The sequence below is a fragment of the Aquila chrysaetos genome, chromosome 19, assembly GCF_900496995.4.
Source record: "Aquila chrysaetos chrysaetos chromosome 19, bAquChr1.4, whole genome shotgun sequence".
Lineage (NCBI taxonomy): Eukaryota > Metazoa > Chordata > Aves > Accipitriformes > Accipitridae > Aquila > Aquila chrysaetos.
The window spans coordinates 6997339-7018523 of NC_044022.1; the positions used below are offsets into that span (position 1 = coordinate 6997339).

Here is a 21185-nt window from a genome sequence, read left to right on the forward strand (position 1 = left end):
ATTGCTATTGTAGAAGTGGCCCGTTGGGCATTGCTGAACTCTGCTTTCAGTGTTACTCAGATATGTATGCATTTTCTTAAACTCTCTTTCTTTTCAGGCTCACAGACTTAATGGTCCCATTTCAGTAAAGCAAGGATGTGCATTTTAAACTTTAAACTTGTACTTAAATCTATTAAATGATTACATGATTACATTTAAATATGTAATTAAACACTTTGTGAATTGGACGTGATACATAAGAAAGGAGGGAGGTGGTGCACACTGTTTTATGATTTTGGAAAGCATATGCATATTATGCATCACAGAAATAAAACAAAAAATATATTTTACTTAAGAAATAGATTTCCTTTTCTAAGTCTTAGTTCCAACATATCCTGGAAAGGTGCTAGTGCTAAAGAAGAACTACCCAAATTACCAAGCTGTCTCCTGCATAATTTTGAGCAGTAAGGCTAAATACACATTCTTCCCTTAATAAACCAATAGTACATTGTAATGTCAGTATATACAAAGGTGTGGTTCTTAAAAGCAAGTAAAGTTTCTGTTAATCCAAGATGGTTAAATAGCAGTAACTGAGCTAATACGGAACATATGAATCCCAGCTGTATCACTAAAACTTCTGCCAATAAACAGAATAGTTGAATTTTCAGCCTATTATACCAAACAACCAGAAACAGGACAAAATGAAAAAGACTTCCTTTATCACTTATTTCATGTTTATTTTCTTAGATTTTTTTTTTTTCCAAACCATGATTACTTACAGTCACTACTGGAATCAGAATGCCTAAAAGAAAGGTTTCTATGGTAGATTAACCATGTAAAAATAGAACTTGCAACATCTTACATTTCTTCCATGGATATAATAAATAACAATATAATAATAATAATATAATAATTACCAAATTTGAGGAGGATAAAATGTGGATTATGTTTGGGTTTTCTTTCTTACCATATCAAGTCAATACTAACCCAAAGAGGGTTTACTCAATAAAACAAAGCTAATAAAAAATCCACTTAGATAGCGATAACGTGGTAACATTAGACAAGAGTGCCATCTTTTAGAGTCAGGATTGAAAATAAGATACAAAAGTAAATTAAAATGTTGTTAATTCCTGGAATATGGGTATTTCTGGTCAGGAGAGGGAAAAGGAGTATTTCCCTACTATAAAAAGTGTTTGCCCACTACCTTTATGCTGACTGGCCCAAGTCAGTGGTATCAACCTTAATTTGACAAGAATTAAGGGCTCAGACATACCCTCAAGTTATGATAATTTAACAAGTTACTGCCTGTCAGCTGAATTGCAGTGGCTATCTGTATGTGTGCTCTTGATCCATGGAAAATGCAAGGCAATGTGACTTCTCTTAAAACTCCTTCATTTTGAAAAAAGTTTAAAAGATGTTTATGTTCATTTAAAAATAAAAAGGCAATCCCTCTACCTAGTCCGCAAGAAGCAAAAAATGTATGAACATGATGTGGGTATATATAATTCAGATACTACATGTATTATATATGTATGTATATATATAATACATGTGTAATATATACTACTGAGCATTAACTTCAACAGAAAGTAAGTTGTCCTGAGTATATTTCTGAGTCTTTACAAAGCAGCAGATTGCCTCCCTTCCTGATCCTTCAAGTAGGAGGTAAGAAACTTTATTAAAATTTACTGTGGGAGACTGTGGTAAACATGGAGAGAGAGAGTCTCCCAACATCTGTAAAAGGCCATTTGCGTGCATGGCCTACACCCAAAAGTTCATCATGTCAAACCACATTTTTCAAATGTACTCCAAGTGCTGACTTTAAAGCCTTTAGTTTCCAAGTTAGTGCCCTACAACTTTTTTTGTTTTATTTTGCTGGTTTTTGTTATTTTTTTAATAAATGTACCAAAAAGCCCTAGGGAAGAAAATGACTATTGAAGTATTTAGCCATTGTTTGGAAATCCTGAGAAATGTGCTTATAAACTAAAATCTTCGGAATTTGATTTATTCGTTTCCAAGACCATTTCTCTTGCACTGCATATTTTCACAAGCTCCAACTGCTGACAGCCTTTTATGTTTGAAGTGGTAGAACAATTACACTGTGTATGTGAATTTAAAATATATATGAACTCCACAGCACTGGATACACACCACTATGTCTGTAAGGCACAGTCAATCTCTGTAATGTGTTTTTCTTCTAGTAAGTAAGATATGTTAAATCTTGGTGCTTACCATGGTCATCTAAATTGAACTGATATACGGGCACAAAAGTAACATTATTTCATACACACAACTTTCGCCTCTGAGAATTGTCTAGCCATTTAAAAATACTACTACATGAGAATAAAGCCTCAAATCAGGGGTACCCTCAAATAACCTGAAAAAAAATCTGAGTAAGCAAATAATCAGAGGAAATGGGATACAAATCTGTGTCACTGCTGAACTACATATTCTCTCCCCACCCCCCATAACATAACTGGTTATCAGCGTGAAAAGACAGTATGTCTCTCCTCCATAAATCAGAAATACTTAGCATGATCTGGTGGCACAAAGTATATATTGCTGTTAATATGACTGTGGTGGTGTCAGCAATTGCCCTTCTGACTTTTGCTTCTAGCAGCTCACTTTATACCTCTGACAGTTGAGGGTGTCTAATACCTATTTTGCAGAAAACGCAATTTCTTTCTCAGTTGCTTTCATGTATTAAATCAGTATCACATAAAGTTTATGTCAAAACATAGGAGATTGCTAGATACAGCAGAAAAGCTATTTCCCTACTTCACTTCTAACTTGTACTTTTCACCAAATTCTTTTCCAAACATGTTTTGTGAAAAAAGAACACAATATTTTAGGATATTCTCTTGTTCAAATCCAACTATTGAATGCATCCATCCCAGCCAGGCTATGAAAGTTGCTTTGTCTTTTCAACAGAAGATGAAAGTAGAAAGTATCTGGTTTGTATTCTGTATGTGCAGTCCCATTTCATCATTAGGACTACCCAGTTACAGAATAAAAATAACCTGCTGCAGTATATGAGTCAATTAAGCCTGTTTATGACAGTTATTGCTTGTATACACACTCTTATCACTCTCAGTTTCAAAACGCTTATACAAGGTATTACCCACATAAGCAGAAGCGTCTGTATTGCCTAAATGCACACCATTTTCAAGTGGGTAACTACTGTATTATGTGTTTTAGAAAAGAGGAGAGGAAGACCACATACCATATATATTCACTAGTTAAATGACAACAGCATGTATGTAAATATAAGAGTAAGTATGTCTGAGGGTTGTTTCTTTAGCCAACAGAGAGTAACTCACTTTCATTAATCAAAGTTGTAATCGAACATTGTGAATTCCATGCATACTGGTTACAGATCTATTCTAAAAGTTTCAAACAAGATCTCAGTGTTGCTGTGTGATGAGCTTATAGATCGGTGCATGGATTGGTTTTCATTCAGTATGGATTGAAACATGACAGAGCGGAAAGCTCCATCCTCTAACCATGACCAGACAGGCAGGACTGTGAACTGGTAGGGTAGCTGTGATCCTTTATGCCCTCACCCGGGCAGGGAATGTAGGTGCTCTTCCAGCCATTTCCAGCTACGCACTGCTGCCACACTGTATGTATTTCAAGTGCAATTACTACGTACAACCACAATCACTGAAACTAATACAGTACTATATAAGTATTTATATAAATCCCAGTAAAGTAAGAAGTGAATTGTAAATCGGTCATAAAAGAGTTTTTGCTTCCCTATGACTCAACGAGAAGTAATTTCTAACACTTCCCTTTCTAGCCAGATTATTTCCCTCTTTGCCCTGGCTCAGCTGTGGTAAAACCCAGGGAGTAAAGCAAAAGCTTGCATGACAATTGCAAGCCTGTATCCTAAATTTGTTAATACAAACTTTGATAAACATCACTAACAGTCTATGCAGTACATGTTCAAGAGCTATGTTTTTTTCTTGCTTTAACAATGTTTTGTAAAGATAATAACAGTACTCAGCTACCTCTCTTCTGTCTGCAGACTGGATACCTGTTTTGCCATTGGAATCACAGGGTATATTGTGACAATTTTCAGTCACAAAGGTTTTATAGCTTTAGACAATAGGGATTGTATATTCAAACAACAAATTTATATAAATGAGACTTTACAAAACCTACTACATTTGAATATCAATTTATGTGCAGGATCATTTGCTTTTTTTGCTTAAAAAGGAAGTTTTTGAATTGGCCAAATAACCTATCTAGTCCAGAGAGCTACATGTTCCAGCAGCAATAAAAAAATTCAATAAAATTTTAGTACCCTTTCCTTGTTGCTTCCTGGCCTACAAATAAAATACAAAATAAGTGGGTTAAGGAAAGTGAAATCCTGATGGTTAGAGACATTCCCACTCTTCAAAATCTCTGTAATGTATTAACATTTTTTGTTACTGAATGTGAAAAAACGTAAATGCCAAGGAAATTCTTCCAGCTATTAGAAATTCCATGCAGAAAGAGCCTACTTCTAAGAAGTGACTAATAAAAAATAAGTACTGAAAGAGATCTGGAAAGACATGTGTGTGTCCATGTACGTTCAACACTGGAAGAATTTATTACATTAAATTTTAAAGAGGTTATTTCTGAATTAAGAGAATATATGAGAAATAAAATACAAGAGTCCCACAACTTTCAGATAAGCTTTTGAATAATTTAAAACTCAATGCACATACCAAAATATAGTGGCATCAATTTTATATCCATTTTGAAGAATGACAGAGGACTTGATCTTTTGGCACTGGTCTTAAGTATGCAAAGGTTAACCCTAAAATCTGTAATTTTTAAATCCAAGGTCTGTATCTGGGAAACTAGAGACCCATACTAGATCACATACTTCCTATATAGCACGAAGAAAAGTTAAACAGAATAGAATCTGAAATATCTGTCACACCAAGTAACACGGTGCCTAAAGTCACCATGCTCAGCCTATAGATGTAGAAACCCGGAGAAGGATACTAAAATTTGTTCTTCCCATAAATTACTCAGAGTGGCAGAGAGGGGCTTCCATCTTCTCTAAAAACTCTCCTGAAAACAAAAATCTATGATCTTATTTTAAAATTAAATTGAGGGGGGAGAAATCACAAGCATGGCTTATAAAGCTTTTCAGGTCCAACTCTTGAAAGAGGAGGTAACATGGGGTTTCTGCTTTCTGTAAAAGCTTAAGAGTACTTTGCCAAGAAGCACGAGACAGAGGTTCAATTGCCTCCTCTGCCACCTCCATGGAGATTGTTTTAGCCACTAGGCTACAAGCTGAGCTTGGTAAAAGCTTATTTCTTCCCTCCAGTTGAATTTGCCCAGTTGTAAAGCTTCAGCAGAGGCAGTAAAGACCCCTCTTCACATAGCCAACAGTCACGTGAAATGTAGAATGCAACAAAATTAAATAAACCATAGTCAGGCTTGCCCACCACTTATTTTTTTCCTGTTTATAATTATGTTGAAATATCACTAAGTTAGGTTAAATTCTCCAGGCAAGGCAACTAATTCTGAATGTGGGGTGGTTATTGGTTTTTGCTGCAGTTTTTTTTGGGGGGTGGGGCTGGTTTTTTGGTTTTTAAAAACATAACTGTTAGCCATTTCCACATATTGGGGGGAAAATATGTCTGTACTGTGGAAAAAACAGAGTGTGTTTATATAATTAAGACTGTTTCATAATACTTACACACAACTGGGCTGAATTATGATTCTGAATTAAGGTGGAAGTTAAAGAGTTGCATAACCAACCCTACTAGTATTTTCTAACTTTTTAGTGTTCAACTTTGAAACCTCAGCATCTTTTAAAAATGCTTTTTTGGGTATGTAATCTGAAATACATGGGATTAAATAGAAAATTTCATAATTTTATAACATGCAGCCTTAACACCTTTAGAAGCTGGACATTTATAACCAGCATATTGTAATACTGCAAATATCAAAGTAAATGTTATGATTTACTGCAAAGTTACCTACTGTGCAATAGTAAGCATGCACATGCAAACTATAGTACAGATGAAAAAGCTGTAGCTTTGAAGTCAGAAATAATAATAGCTTATAAAAAGCAGTTTTTAATTCACCACTTAAAGCTTTGGGGATAAAGTAATACAGAACAAAAGGCTGCTGCATACAAGATCTTTGCTTTGTTATATTACTTAATCTGAAACACGTCATCTCCCCTCTTTAACAGAAGTCAATAGGAATTAGTCATAGAAGACACTCTGAAAGGTTATCTTTGAAAAAGTCAAGCTCTATTGGTGAGATTCATCTGACCAAAGCAAACATCTGCTTCTGAGGGAGTCACCGGAACCTTCTCTATCCACATGGGGCAAGGGGGGAAGGCTCTTTTAGGGTGCAATTAATCTGATTTGTTTTAAACACCTCCCTTGACCATGATCATTCCTCTCCACTGAATACAGACTGGGCCTAAGGTCACCAGCTTGTAGATGTAGCCATTTTAGATACCCACAGTCAAGAAGGAGGTATCCTACTCTTGTTTGTCAAGCAAGGATGCAGGGTTTTGGACGCCTTTGGCTATTTTGACTTTAATTTCTCTATTTCAGTTCATTAACTGTATAACAGACACTATACATTTTACATCACTTCTATTGTAAAGATAAAAGTCAGTAACAACTGCAAAATTTGTAACAACTGCTTTACAGTGGCAGAACCACAGAAAAGCCCAGTGATAATTAGTAACTCACATTCTGCATGGAATATAAAATAGCATGTAGCAAATAAGGCCAGACATAGAATTATAGGTTTTGCCTATCCTGTGCTTTAAATGAACAAAGGCCCAGTGGGAAATAACATATGCAACAATGTAAATAAAGCCTGTATCAGACTGACTATATACGAAGGAATCTAATTATGGTTGCAGGCCTCAATTCTGGCAGATTCTAACTTTGGCAAGTGTTCTTAGAATGAGGGCTTTGGTTTATAAGAAACATTTCATCAAAGAATAAGAAAAGTTTTTGGTTTTGTTTTTGTTTTTTTAATTTATATTTTTATTTATTTAGCAGGAGTGAAAAAATAAAAATAATCTACACTCTAAACCCTCAATTTTCCTCCATAAAATTAATGAACAAAAAAGGTAAGAGGAAGATCAAGTTTTAGGAAGACAGATACAATCATTCAATGTTGAATTTGCAGTTTTCATCTAACCTGATATTGGCACCTAGATGAAACTCTAACTTCAGAAGTCTGAAGGTCTAAAGACGAAGTCAGAGCTACTCACCTTAGGCGCTCTTTCTAAAACAGAGCCAGAAATAGAAATCTCCAGAGAAGTAATTAATCTGAAATGGCTTGAAAGACTGCTTAGTGTTAGTCATTGAAGCTTACCTTACCTGGCTTGCCTGAACTCTTGAGGTACCTAATTCTCTCCACTGATTATCAGTAGGAATTTGGGCTGACAACTTCAGTGTTACGCATTAACCTTTATACGCCTAAATTAGGGTGCATTAATTCCATCCTAAATTTCTACATACAGATATGGTAACTATAAATTACATTCAGTAGTACGCACATACAATTATACCACGGGACTTAAATGAAACTTTATTAAAGCTGGTGGATACAACCCTTTATTTAAGAAACCTGTAACAAAGAGCTAATCTTTTTAAGAAACAGTCACAGCCTATACCTCAAAGGCACATGTCACTGCCCAAAGTAACACGTGAGATCACTCTATGATCTTTGTAAAAGAGGAGGTTGGCAGCACACTGCTTTAGCACAAGTGAACCAGTAAGAGTGAGAATGTGTGAGGCCTATCACCCAAAAAATTAAAGGTGAGCAAAGTAGAGGACAACAACTGGAAGGATACAAGTGATCAGTAGGAACATTAGGCCTTTTTTCTATTGGGTTGTTTCCAGCTCATGAGGTGTTAGTTTATAATGAATCATTACTGCTAAGGGCCTTAGTGCACAACTCCTGTTTTAAGGCTATTGCATCTTATCCTACTTCCAATACATTTCAGTCCTCCAGAGTGGTATTTCAGTGTTCTTTCGCTTAACAATGATTTTCTTAAAAGAGTTGGCAATATAGAAAGTTTCAGCATAGAGGGGTTCCCTGTTTTCTACTGTATTTTTTTTTTTAAACAAGACATTTAAGAGAAACACAGCCTAAGTATTTTGTAGCCAAGCAACATAGCCAATAGTATCCATCATCATGAAGTAGAATAAAAAAAACCCAACACGCTATTGTGCATTTGTTTAGCAGTATTTTATACTCACATGTCAGTCACAATTTGGACTTTGTACCCAAAAGCCATAGCAGTCAGCATATATTTATACCATAGGCACCAAAACTCAGTGCTGTTGAAGTGGTGCTAATGCAACCGTTCCCAGAATTAGCTGGGTGATTGTATGAGAAATTTAAACTAATATTTTCAGTCTGAACATACAGTAAAAGCATGTTAATAAATTCATATATTTAAAAGTCATATGCTTCTGTAATTAGAAAACATCTAAAAAATCTAAATTAAAAATAAAAAAAATACTGCAAAGCTGTAACTACTACTCATTTTTTCAGATTATCCCCAAACACAACAAAGTAAAAGTTAACCAAAAAAATGTGTTGCAGCTTTACTGCAATGTATGCAAAACTGGAATAATTTTGATCAACCCAATGGCCAAGTTAAATAAGAACTTTGCAATCCCACTCCATACAATGAACAGATAATTACTTATAGCCACTGCAAGATTGGGCTAAAGGGCTAGCCACATTAGTAAGTACACATAAGAAGAAAAAAAAAAAAAAGGAAATAGTACTTATTCAGTACAGGTCAACGATTAGCCCCTTCTCTGTAACTCAGGAATTTCAAGTTCACTTTAATCTAGTGTAATTGAGCTAACCAGCTCTTACATTAAAAAGTAATGATTAAGTTAAATTTCTTGCAGACATTCTGTACCTAAAACAAACATGCAGTATGCCTCTGGCAAAGAAAGATACTAATTATAGGATTGACTCATAAGATGAAAGGTTGCACAAGTTACTACTAGAAACAAAAGTATGGTAAACTGGCTTGAAAAAACATATTGAAATTCTCATACTCTGCAGTTCAGATAAGAATTTCATTTTCTAACTGTACTTAACAGTATCAAGAAGAACTAAATATGCTTGCAAAGTGTTTCTTCATATTTTAGATGAACAAACTAGAATTGAATACTGCAATTACAAACTTCATCATGCTATACACTAAGGAATTTTTTAACCTAATAAAGAAGTGAGGTCTCTACAGTGAATTTTTACTACAAAAAACCATGCAAAATTAAGTATTTTGGTCACTCTCAGCTTGCTTTTGTTATATAAAACATGCTCTTAAAATAGATATTTAAGGATTCATTGCATTGTCAGGCAATGAATCCCTAACTTCACTCCTATAACTTATCTCTTTCTTATAAAATACTCTTATTTGTCCTGTCTCAAGGACATTTTGTGTTTTTAAAACTGCTCAGAAAATATTTTCATTACAGAAGTACAAATGCAATTATAATCAAGGAAAGAAAAAAAGACAATACTTTTCTGAATGAAAAGGTAAAAAACCCACACCAGTTAATATAGCAGAAATGTCTTTTAATGATTCTTTTGTGCAGCTTCATTCCCTGATGCACAGGATTACTCATTATAGTGCATGAAGCAGTGTGTTAAACTTTTTCAGTTCAACAAATTGTATTTTAGAATGTATTCCTGATGCTCCACTCAAATTCACAATTATCAAGTTTCTTCCCATTACTCATAAACCAGTTTCTGGAAAACTGTGGCATACTTTCCTTCCTGTTGATCACACTTGGGAGAGGTGCAGGGAGGCATATACAGAGGTAAGCTTTTTGTCTGTTTATGTTTTTCTTCCTTTTTTTGATATGCATTGATTCTGCTAAACTTTACAGAGCCGTGTTCAGCTTTTTAAGTTTCCATTGGATGTTATCATCAGACCTCCTCTAGGATTTGCTGCTCAGTCTTAACGCATCTAGTAGTACAAAGGTAGCGAGAAGCAAAACAGAGGACTGCCCATTATTTGAGATTAAAGAGCAGAATAATTGAAATAGAATGTCTGACCTAGTCACCTGTACTTCACACAAACACATAAAGCAGGAAGGAGGGAGGAAAGTTTGGTTGATTATTCAGATAATCATTTAAATAGAAATTCACTAATTTACAGCTTAAGCTTTACTTCAAAAATATAACTCAAATTCTTAACTATTTGAATCATTTTCTATTCAATAAAATAATAGCCTTACTGGTATACTTTCATCAGCATATCCAAACAGCAAAGATAGTAGATACACTTTTCCCCACTTTTTGAAAAGCTATGAGTATTAAATTGGAATTTATTAATTAACCATCACTTGTGGTTGCAGTCAGAATGGAAGAATTATGAACAATGTCATTATCTTAAGAAGATATCTTAGAACAATTAAGCTGTATTCAGACTTATTAATTTGATAAGGCATGAAACTAGGATTACAAAAGAGGTACAGGCCCTGCAGTGCTAAGCACTGTACCATCCAGGCTGCATACACAACACTGGGAACCTACTTGTGATGGAAGCCTACTTGCAATGTAGAAATCAAAGAGTAAAGACAAGAAGCCAACACACAGTCAACATAAGGAAAGAATTCTGGACTCAAAGAAGTTATCAAGAAAAGGACTCCCAGCCAATATCCCAACCCAATCTGCTGTGTTTGGCATCAGAAGACACTGTAGAACACAGTGTCCAGAGATGGGTGACAGGCTGATTAGCTTGTAGCTCCTGATGGTTTCAGTGCCAGCTGGGCACATAACTGCTCAGTGTTGCAAAAGTTTTGGGATGACCACTGAAGAGTACAGAGAACTTCGCAGGTGCCTCCTTAAATTCCAATGCCATTACCTCTTGGATCAACTGTGATAGAGAATGTGGTCTGTATTCTCCAGTTAGGCACCTATTGAGAGAATCCTGCCGAGTCCATGCATATGTATTTCCTTCCATGGCAGTCAGGGGAAAGCAGGTGAACCACAATCCTTTTGGCTTAATCTAAAACTGCAATATGTCCAAGCCACCTGGACCCAGAATCAGTAGAATACTCCTGGAGACCATAGTCTATGAATGGTTGTAGGTCCCTTGGGCTTTTAAGCGTTTCCAGTTAGGTAGCTGTCAAGCAGGACAGTTGGTGATACAATTCTGGAGTCAGGTTCCTGAGTCTATTTGGATATTTAAGCCTCAAGTACTTCTAAATACTTGACAAGACTAATGCTGTCTATACTAACCATATTTCTAAAGCATTCACTACTAGCCTAGTTCTTTTAGTTTGTAGCTTGAACTGGGTTACTTGAAACTCGGTGAGATAAAGTTTCACTGTGCAAAGAAATCCAAGTTAGATTTGAGGTAGCAGACACAAAATAAGTGACCCTGCTTACTGCTGTTATAAGAGCTTCAATGAAGATCAGGAAATTTCAAACACTTGTTAGAATTGCTGAAGTCATTCAGGTTACTATCCTCTTACTATAGACTCAAATGATAAAACTTTCATAACAGATCAGACATGCTATACTGAGTACTTCTGTTCTATAGAAGTTACTAGTAAGTGAATCAACTCATTAGAACAGCCCTCACACCTACAGTTTTGCAGCACTAAGCTATATTACATGCAATTGGAAATCTTTCTGATAAAATGAATTTTCTGTAAAAAGTAAACTGCATGGAACAAAACATTTAAGGATAGTACAAGAAAGCAGACAAAAATCTAACAGTTTAGACTGGAAGCCTTGGGAGCTTTGGCTTCTAAATTTTGATTCCTTGGTAAAGTGTCTGGCTAGCTACACAGAAATTCTGTTAGGTTTGAAAGTAGCACCTCCTTTCAATGTAATTTCAACATTTTTAAGCTAAATTTTCTTCTATGGAAAAATCGGCTTTTTTTTTTTTTTTTTTTTTTGGGAAGGACTAGAGGGGATGGTGGATAGAAATGAGGGAAACACTTCTGACCAGTTCTGTCTACTAACTGTAATACATATTTAGTGATAACAAGCTACATAATGAAGTACTTCTATAGATACAGGCACAGAAATGAGAGGTACAGACAACAGGAGTTAGTGAAAGTAAGTTGGGAATGCGTATGTTAAAAAAGGCTATTCTCTGAACTAGGCAAGAAGAAAGTTTTGGAACATGATTAAACTATGCAATGAATCTAAACTTCCTCTCCATTAAGTAACATTTCAGAACTATTGTAACTAATTTTAGTGGTAACATCTCTGTTATTAGAAGAAGGAAAAATCTGCCCCCTCTTTGCAACTTTTTGTTTTAGGAGGGGAGCCCAGCATGTAAAACAAATTCAGAACAGGGAGAAAAGGAGCTATTTGACTAAGTCATACATGAACCTTTCCCCAGTGGGCCAGAAGCATCACAATTATCAAGGACAAGGAATTGAAAATATTTAGGTTTTCTAGGTTAACTCTCTTTGATCTATGATGAGTGCAAGAAATAAAGTTTTATTACAATTTTACAAGACATGAATAGCAATTCTCATCTCTCTGAAACACCTAGTCAAATTTGTTTCAGACTTCCTGAAGATAAGTTACTCTACCATCAGGTCACATATGGAAAGTATCAGACTGACTTATTACAAAAGTGTACATTTCAGTTATGAGATAATGGAAAGCTAGTGTCTCTGTAATAAAACAGTACTGATATTTATAAGCTAGTGATGCTATTAGCTGTACCTAAATTAGCTGTCACTCCTCATGACTTTTGTGAAAGGTTTATACAATATTCCAGATGCTTTCTATCATAGTATCCAACATGGCAAAGAGGATTATGAGAGATGCTGTGAGGTAACCCCAAATCAGAAAAAATACTGAAAGATGGACATATATGTTGGAATATAACCAAATTATTAAGAATGGGTTCACTTGTTATATACTTTCAGCTGCCAGTTGCCTCATATGCACATAAGCAGCCTACCTTCAAAGGCTGTTTTGCATTAGTAATATAAAGTTTACCGTACAAAGCAACCAAATAAAAATTACAGAAAATCTTAATAGCTGGAAAAAACATTATCTGGAGTCTGAGAGCTGTCAAATCACAAAATTTTGTAAACAGAAAGAAGAAAGTGATACAAGTAAATTAAAATTCCACTATGTAAACAGAGAAACTAATGTGGAATTGAATGTCATCCAAAAATCACTCTCAAGTTAAAACACTGTATTTACGTTTAATGAAGTAATGTAAAAAAACTCCAGCAAAGCTGAGACAGTGGGAATTTTTTTTCTCTTTTACCACTAACAAAGTATTTTACAGAACAGATATGTAGCCAGGTAGCCAGCAAGCTTCCAGCCCACCCCTTACTTTTAATAATGCATTTTGTCACCCTACAATATTCCCCTGCAGACTGCAATTTCTAGGTTTTTATCTTCTTTGTTCTGAAGAATAGTCCTTCCATGCCCCAAATAACCATTACACTCACATGAAAGTTTACAAAATCACAGATCCTAATCTTGTAAATGTAAGTAGATTTATACCAAGTCTTACTTTTCCTATACTAGCTACTTTTACCACCAGAAAGAAGGAAATACCACCAGATTTTATCCCTTAAATAGCATCTTTCATTAGTGAAACAACATACATTGTCGATTTAAAGAGTGGGACTCAGCTGCAGTTTAGAATGCTTACATTTCATTCTCAGAAAAACAATTCTGTAAACATACAGAAGCAAACTAATAAAAAAAAAAAATCTACAGAAGAAAACTGTAAAGGGAGCTGTGCAATCAACCTTAGTGGAGGTAGTCAAAGTGTTGTAGAAGGTCCTTAAAGACACAAAATTTAAAGCAGATAAGATATGGATGCCTCACATGAAAAAGTAATGTTTTCACTATGATCTGCTATATGTATTTTGTCTCGACAAGCTGTAGTCTTTACTTTTATTCCTCATCTTAGTAAAAACTATTTATTTTCTGGTTCGAGATATTCTTTATATTTGAAACCACTATCACTGAAATCAATATCTGAAAACATGGCTCATGGCAAAAAAGTAGCAATTTTAGACCTGAGTGCAGGTTTATTTCAAATGCACATGATGTTACAATCAAACTGTAGATATTTCCACTGCTGTGACTTATTCAACAAAACATTTCTGCTTCACTGAAGCAAAGAATGCGTTTATTTCCTGGAACATGTAGGGGCTAGTTTCCCAAGCTCCACACAGAGTGGTATCCTGCCCCCATACTGTCCCTCCCCAGCTTCCCATGCTCCTTGCTTTATGTCATGAAGACAAGCAGAAGTAGTCCTGGAGAAGGAAGAATGAGTTTGGCTGGACATACTGTGCCATTATTTTTTAAAAAATATAATAGTGCAGATAATTACAAAAAAAAAAAAGAAAAGAAAAGAAAAAAAAAAAAGAACAAGGCTGTTCCTTTGGTGGTGGTTTGGCTGTAAAATGCTCTCGGCACCTAGGTGTTCATTTCCTCTCTTCCTTGACTCTCACAATTTATTCTAATTTAACTGTTTGTACACCCAAATTCTAGACTGAATTTGCACATAACAGGGGAACACCACTGACTGTAGATTGGTCCAGAAAGGAAGAGTAATGTGGAAGTGCTAGGAACTATTTTTTTTTAATACAGCTCAAAAAAGTTCAATGTCACTGTTCTTATGCTTAGTAGAAAGCCTGTCCAGAAGCTAAAGGATTCTGGTGACTCTGATGCTGTTCTGCATTTTGAATTGAACAATACAATACCACTTGTAGAAATAGCTGACATAGCCAAGCTGATAAAATAATTCTATCATTTTAATTTTAATCTGCCATCTTCTTAGGACCGAAAGAAGATAAAGAGTATGTTTTTTAAGTTTTTTGTTTATTTACTAAGACAGACCAGCTGAAAACATACTGCTTGCCCAAAGAAAGCAATGATATCTTTGGAAAATCTGCTCCTTAGCCCAGCCTTTCCCACATCTCTCCTTCACTTGTGCCACCACGAGTGTTTTGGAGTTAACAAACTCATTGGATTTAACAAAAAAAAAAAACACCTTAAGAAGGGAGTTATTTTAATTCTTTGTGGATAGATTCACAACCTAGCTTACTGAAGAGTTTTATTAACAGTTTAAGCACAACCATTGGGGCAGTACAACACTAGCCTGAGCAGACAGGAGAATGAACTCTGCGAGCCTAAATTGGTGCTGAGAAAAAAGAAGAATCATTGAACTGTATCTATGTCACTGTTTGTCTGCTGAACAGATACCAGTTTGGGACAGCCTATGCTACTTTCCATTTCAGAAATTACATCTTTGATTGATTGGCTTTTCACTCTAGTTCCCAGTTCAAAGGACCCTTTCTCTGTCATTCAGTTGGGAAAAAATATCTTCAGGTGAGAAAAAAATGTTTTCAGTTTACAAAGTGAACATAAATAGTAATTTTAAAAACATGCTTTCATTTCTAATCTAATGTTTAGATGCTGACTCTACGTATAGGATTGGTATTTACAGTTTATTTACCTGAACTAAGCAAATTAAAATATATCATTGTGTATTTAATTTTCCGACATCCTAAAAACACACATAAGTCATTGTGTCCCCTTTAAAGTTTACACAAAGGTGATAGCAATTCTCTGGTCTCCAATACTCTCTTTACTTGTTCATTAGAGAATCCTTTCAACTTTGCCTCTAGCAATTCACAAACTCATTTTTTCATGAGTAAATATTTAAACGAGATCTGTTTTAAAATGTCTACAGAAAGAAAGAAGATAAAAGCAAGTATTTAGATTTATAGCTAACCGGGTAATAATCAACTGCTACTAGTGCTGAAAGAACTTCATCCGTGTCTCAGCTTTAACATGAGCCTTTAGTCCAGGTGGGGGGCTGTGAGCCTTTGTGCCCTTATGGTAATGTTCTTAAGCAAACAAAAGATTGCCACACACCTCACAGGACAATTAATTCATTGAAACAGGACACTTAAACTTTTCCTTTTCATCTGTAATACAAGAGTTAGCTGCACTAATATTTGACTTTCTGTTTCACAGTGGAAAGAAAGAAGGATAAGAAAGGCAGAGTATTAGAACATAGTCCTCTGATCATTGAGAACTTGCCCCATATACCTAATGGCCTGTCTGCAGTTAACTTCAAATAATACAGTCTTAAACATCTTAACTATCAAAATATATTCATTATTGAAATAAACAGCAAACATTTTCAGCATTAGCTGGAAAAAGCTTGCCTTCACACACTGTTATTTATACTTCCTTGTAGAATCATGTTTTTGACTTAGTCTTAAAACTGAGAAATTTCCACCTGTTTGATGTTAAGTAAAACCCCAAAAGATTTCAGTTCATTTACCTGCTATTGTAAGAATAACTTCCTAGGCTGTTCTGAGGCAGGCATGTACACTCTTCTAAACTGAGACAGCTTATATTAGAGACCTGAAGAACCAACATACAAATTCCAGACAAAAGCCTTCTGAAAACCACAGAGACATACAGTAACCATACTTCATGGTAGGATTTCTGTTATTTAAGATTTTAATGGTTGGTTAGCATGTAAATAAAGAACATTTTAACGATTTCAAACTTTTTAGTATTGCTTCTGTAAAAGTTGGAAATACTTGGCAATTCTCACAACTTGCTACTAGAAATACGAAAAGCAAGCAATTGGTAACACTTCTGTTATTTAGTCAAAGGCTTTGTCACAGCCATGAGATTAGGGAACAAAAAAGTCTCTAATCTGGATTTACCATGGCAGCTTGTGCCAGAGAAAATGCTCTTCTCCATGAAGTTGTCTGTTGCCCACTTAAAATTAGTAGTAGCTTCCTAACGGTTCAATTTAGGATCCAAGCTTAGGGTCAATTACAAAAGCCAAATCACCATAAACTTAATTCTGAGTTTTCAGAAGACTTGGTAACCATTCTTTCATCATCTCTTAAAAAAATCAAAATTTGTGATTTGGAAAAGATGGAAATACACATATGAGTCACAAACTACAGTCAAAGCAGAAAGATAAGGGAGGTAATTTCTTCTTCTTGCCTGTCTTTCATTGCACCAGAGAGCAGAATTTGTTTCAATAGCATGCTTTCTTAGAAAGAAACAAACAAGAAAAGAGGAAAAATTGCATAAAATGAATTCAAGAGTTAGAGATCCTAGATCAGAATGATACTGTTGCACTTTGGATTTCACTAGCTTTCTTTTTTTTTAGATAAAAAGAGAGTAAAAACAAATGAAGGGGATAATACTGAATTTGATCAATTAGGGGATTCAAATAAATGTACGTATGAAATTGCCTGTTTGGGTTCAAACTCTGTCTAGAAATACTTTCTGCAACTCATTGAATTTGAAGTGATTTGCTCCAGTAAGTCAAGATTGGCATTTCATTCTTGGCATCAAACCCCACAGTGTTTACCATGATGAACATACTTTCTCTAAACACTTTTAAGATATTATGTTGTCTACACTACAAAAAGGGTTGAAAATTTTTGAATTTATTTTCAAGGTTTATGGTATACATGGGCAGGAGTTACTGCTGCAAACATTGTAACTTATTTGACTTATTTTTATAGAAATCTGATTTACTAGTTTTCAATGTTGCAATCTGTAATGAAAATTATATTATTCTTATTCAGAGGTATATAATGAAATTCTCTCAAGCCATAAGAAAAATGCACAGGAAGCCACATTTCTAAGAAATTCTACTATTAAAGATACTGTCTGAGAACCTGGTTTTGTAAGTTTATTCCCCAAAGGGCACTAAAACAGAAGCAAAACAAGAAAGTTTGGCTTATTTGAAAAACTACCATCTAAGCAATATATGAAGTGCTGAAGAATCCTTATTTCATTAGATTTAATACAATATAAAACTATTTCAAAGTATGATTTTAATGCACAATAGCATATACTTGATTATATTTTAATTTAGCAAAAATTAAAAAAGAAAGAATGTTTATAAGAAACAGTGTGTCCTTATTAAAGTAGCATGAAGCATCTCAGAAACTTGACAATTCACTCTTTCTATAAATAATTGTTTCTATTTGGAAAAGGGGAAAAAAACCTCCCAAAACATAACTTCACAGTTACAGAAACAAACAAGTAAACCCAAGGTTTTCCACAAGGTTATGTTCAATCAATTTTATTTTTCATATTAAAAGCAGACAGCAATAAATGCGACAAGAATAATTCACTCCTTTTATTGAATTAAAAATTTGATGGGATGTAGACCATCAGTAGTCTTGGAAGAAGTCGTAAAAAGGCTTCTGTTGCAGAATAAAGAGGTTCCCTCCATTTAAAGAGATTCTAATCCTCTCATTGGCCAAAACCAGAGAAACTGATTACTTATTTGCTTTTTAATGTATATAGTACTATAAAGATATATTGTTCTCTCTCACTGTAACCTTAGCACAAAAGTTATTTTTAAAGGTATCAACCAATTACGCCTTTTGAGTGTCAGGAAAGAATTCATACTCACTGAGGCCTACTTGATAGTAGGCACAGGGTCTAGAAAGGCTGCCTTTCTTTTGGCATTAACACAAACCAGAAATTAAAATTAATATGACAACATCAGAAGTAGACTCAAGATTCCCTAATCATGTGGTATGACAGGAGTGTTTATCCTCAAGTGACTGGTCACATGAAGGAACTTTGCAATGATAGTGCTGGACCTGCTGAAGTGCATTAATAAAATAATTTCCTAACAAGAAAATGAGCCTTTAAAAGAATTCTTGATAACTGTGACTGTCATTTTTTGCCAAGCTTGCAAGTTAAAACAGAAAACATTCTAAAGCAAAAAAGTTAATCTCACTCCAACAGGAGGAAAAGAGCACTTACAGTGAGGCTCATAGGGAGGAGGAGGATCACCACAAGGAACACACTCCATGTCTTGAAAGCCTCCAAGCTTAGTCTTCCTATAAAATCTAGAAGATAAAGGAATGAAAAAACAGTTAATCAAAACCAGTTATTTTTTCCTCACAAAATTAATCAGGTGTTTTAGCAAAATACTCTATACCTGCAAACTTTTGTCAATCTGTGTCCCAATGCAAACTATCAGGAAATAGAAGAAAATAATAGTAAACAGAAATACATTAGATATTAATTAATAGTACAGCAGTAGGTCTAAAGTAAATTGAAGAAGAATTCTAAATCTGTTAGTCCAAATACATAGTCACTCCAATCTTATATTCATATAAGAAATAAACAATTCTGAAGATTTCAGACAGAAATCAGTATCCTGTTTTCCACATAGATGACAACATAAAAGACAAATATGATGAACTTACATTACGCAAGCTTATTTACACATTTAAAAAAAGAAGTTAATTGATTAATCTACATAACTCTCCTAAAATAAAACAAGATATTACAAGGTAATTATCCCCACTAACAGTATATAATGGACCAGACATCAATGCTTTCTAGTTAAAATCCCTAAGATATCCTCTAGCTCAGAGGAGGAAAAATCACTCATAAATTGGTTCATTTATGTACTTGTACAAAAGGGTACCCCCTCAAAAAAAGTTTTAACATGCTGTGTGACAAAATCTTCAGAAAATAAGATTATTCTGATTGTTTTGTAGAACAGCAAAACAGTAAAAACGGCTTTTCAGAACTGTATTTTAACAAACAAATGATCCCTCTCTGACTCTTCCTTCTCTTCCAGGAAGATCTTCACTACCAACCAAAATCACAATGTGCATGGACTGTGAATGCAAATTAATGAAGTGACTACAGTAGTCCCAATCTACATCATCCAATGCTCCACTTTGTTTTCATATTCTCAATTAAACGTGTACTTTAAAAATTCTAGATAGCAAGCATTTCAAGGTATGAAAAAATGGATATTGCAAACAGAAGTATCAGTCAGATGGTTTATATAAGTAATAGCAATGGGAGGCTACAAGCGGTAATAGGTGAACAATAAAATAAAACTCTAAAGCAAACTAACCAGCCAGCTACTCGTTCCTAAAGAAATTAATGCAAAAACATTAAAAAAAAAATTAAAAAAAAGCTATCATACCCAAGGAGTCATTTTATTCTAAAGACCCTTCAGAAACTTTACTACTGAGTTTATGTTTGAAGAGCTTACTGACTACAGTGACAGGCAGAAGCCTACATTCCTAGGGATGTAGAGTAGTACCAAATGAAAAAACAGAACTGTAGAGTGTTCTATTTAAAATTTGTAGGAGTATGACATCCTCTAAAGAACTTATCTACAACAGCTCCCTAATCAAGTAGGTCGGTCTGTCTTCCAACCAGTCATTAGTACTAAGCTAGAATCAGTAGCTGTGGTCTGTTCAACACAAGCACGTGAATTACGTGTTTTCTGTAGTGCTAGTGGCACATTAAATAAAAGGTACTAACTCTACTGATGTTAAATTACTAACACTGCAAATGCCATTAAAGTATGAAGACTGTATCAGCTAAAGCAAACAGCTCTGCAACTGCTCAAGAAACTCATGCTTTAACAATGTGAACAGAAACAGATTCATAGGCTGTATGTCTGAAGGGGCCACTGTGATCATTTACTCTGAAGGAAATGTGTTAATATTTGTTTCTAGCTGACATGCTCACTGTAGCGTTTTGAAGGTGAACAACAAGGAACAGCATGTTGGAAACATGTGCAAAACAGAAATAAATATGATTGCTGAGAGGTAGAACATTAGCTAAGCCATTTGGTTTGGCTAGCTACATCCTCCATTGGACAGGTCTGAGTGGTAGCGTGTTCTACAGTTCTGTTCCCCAAAACATCCAGACCAGATGATCTGCAACTCCCCTATCCATAACTCCCTCCCTCCTCGTATTTCCAACTTTGCTGCTAATAAAAGCAGGTTGTGTCAACAGCTCTCATTTTAACACACACTCAACACACATATTTAGAATACATTCTAGACCAGAATACTAAGAGGCATTCCTGGGTCCCCCAGTTTAGATTTACCCTTAATTCATGTTTTATTCTGGCTTCTTTTTTTTCCTCTCTCATCTTCCAAAATTTAGAAGAAACTTTTCTCCCTGCTGACAGCCAAGTAAGCCCTACAATACACATATATTAATAAGCAATAAGAGCATAAATCAATCCACCATGTGGCTGCAGGTAGTATCAAAAGTGGTTGCGAGTAACATCTAACGCCTGGGTCTGCACCTTCTACCATAACTTAAACTAACATTAGTTACCAAAACTTTACTAAGTGTTTTTTAAATGAAAGGACCTCACAGCTGGGCTGAGAGGAATAATTGTAGGAGCTTCAAGAGTGTTCAGG

The 21185-nt window shown here is 34.9% G+C and overlaps 1 protein-coding gene across 3 annotated transcripts in view; it reads right to left on the reverse strand.

Moving 5' to 3' along the window:
- TNFRSF19 (TNF receptor superfamily member 19) overlaps positions 1–21185 on the reverse strand; it is a 62383-nt gene that overhangs the window by 15216 nt on the left and 25982 nt on the right. For all 3 annotated transcript variants that reach the window (XM_030043052.2, XM_030043051.2, XM_030043053.2), the window contains one exon: positions 18760–18845. In XM_030043052.2, coding sequence (XP_029898912.1) covers positions 18760–18845 — 86 coding nt within the window. The remainder of the gene's footprint in view (positions 1–18759; positions 18846–21185) is intronic.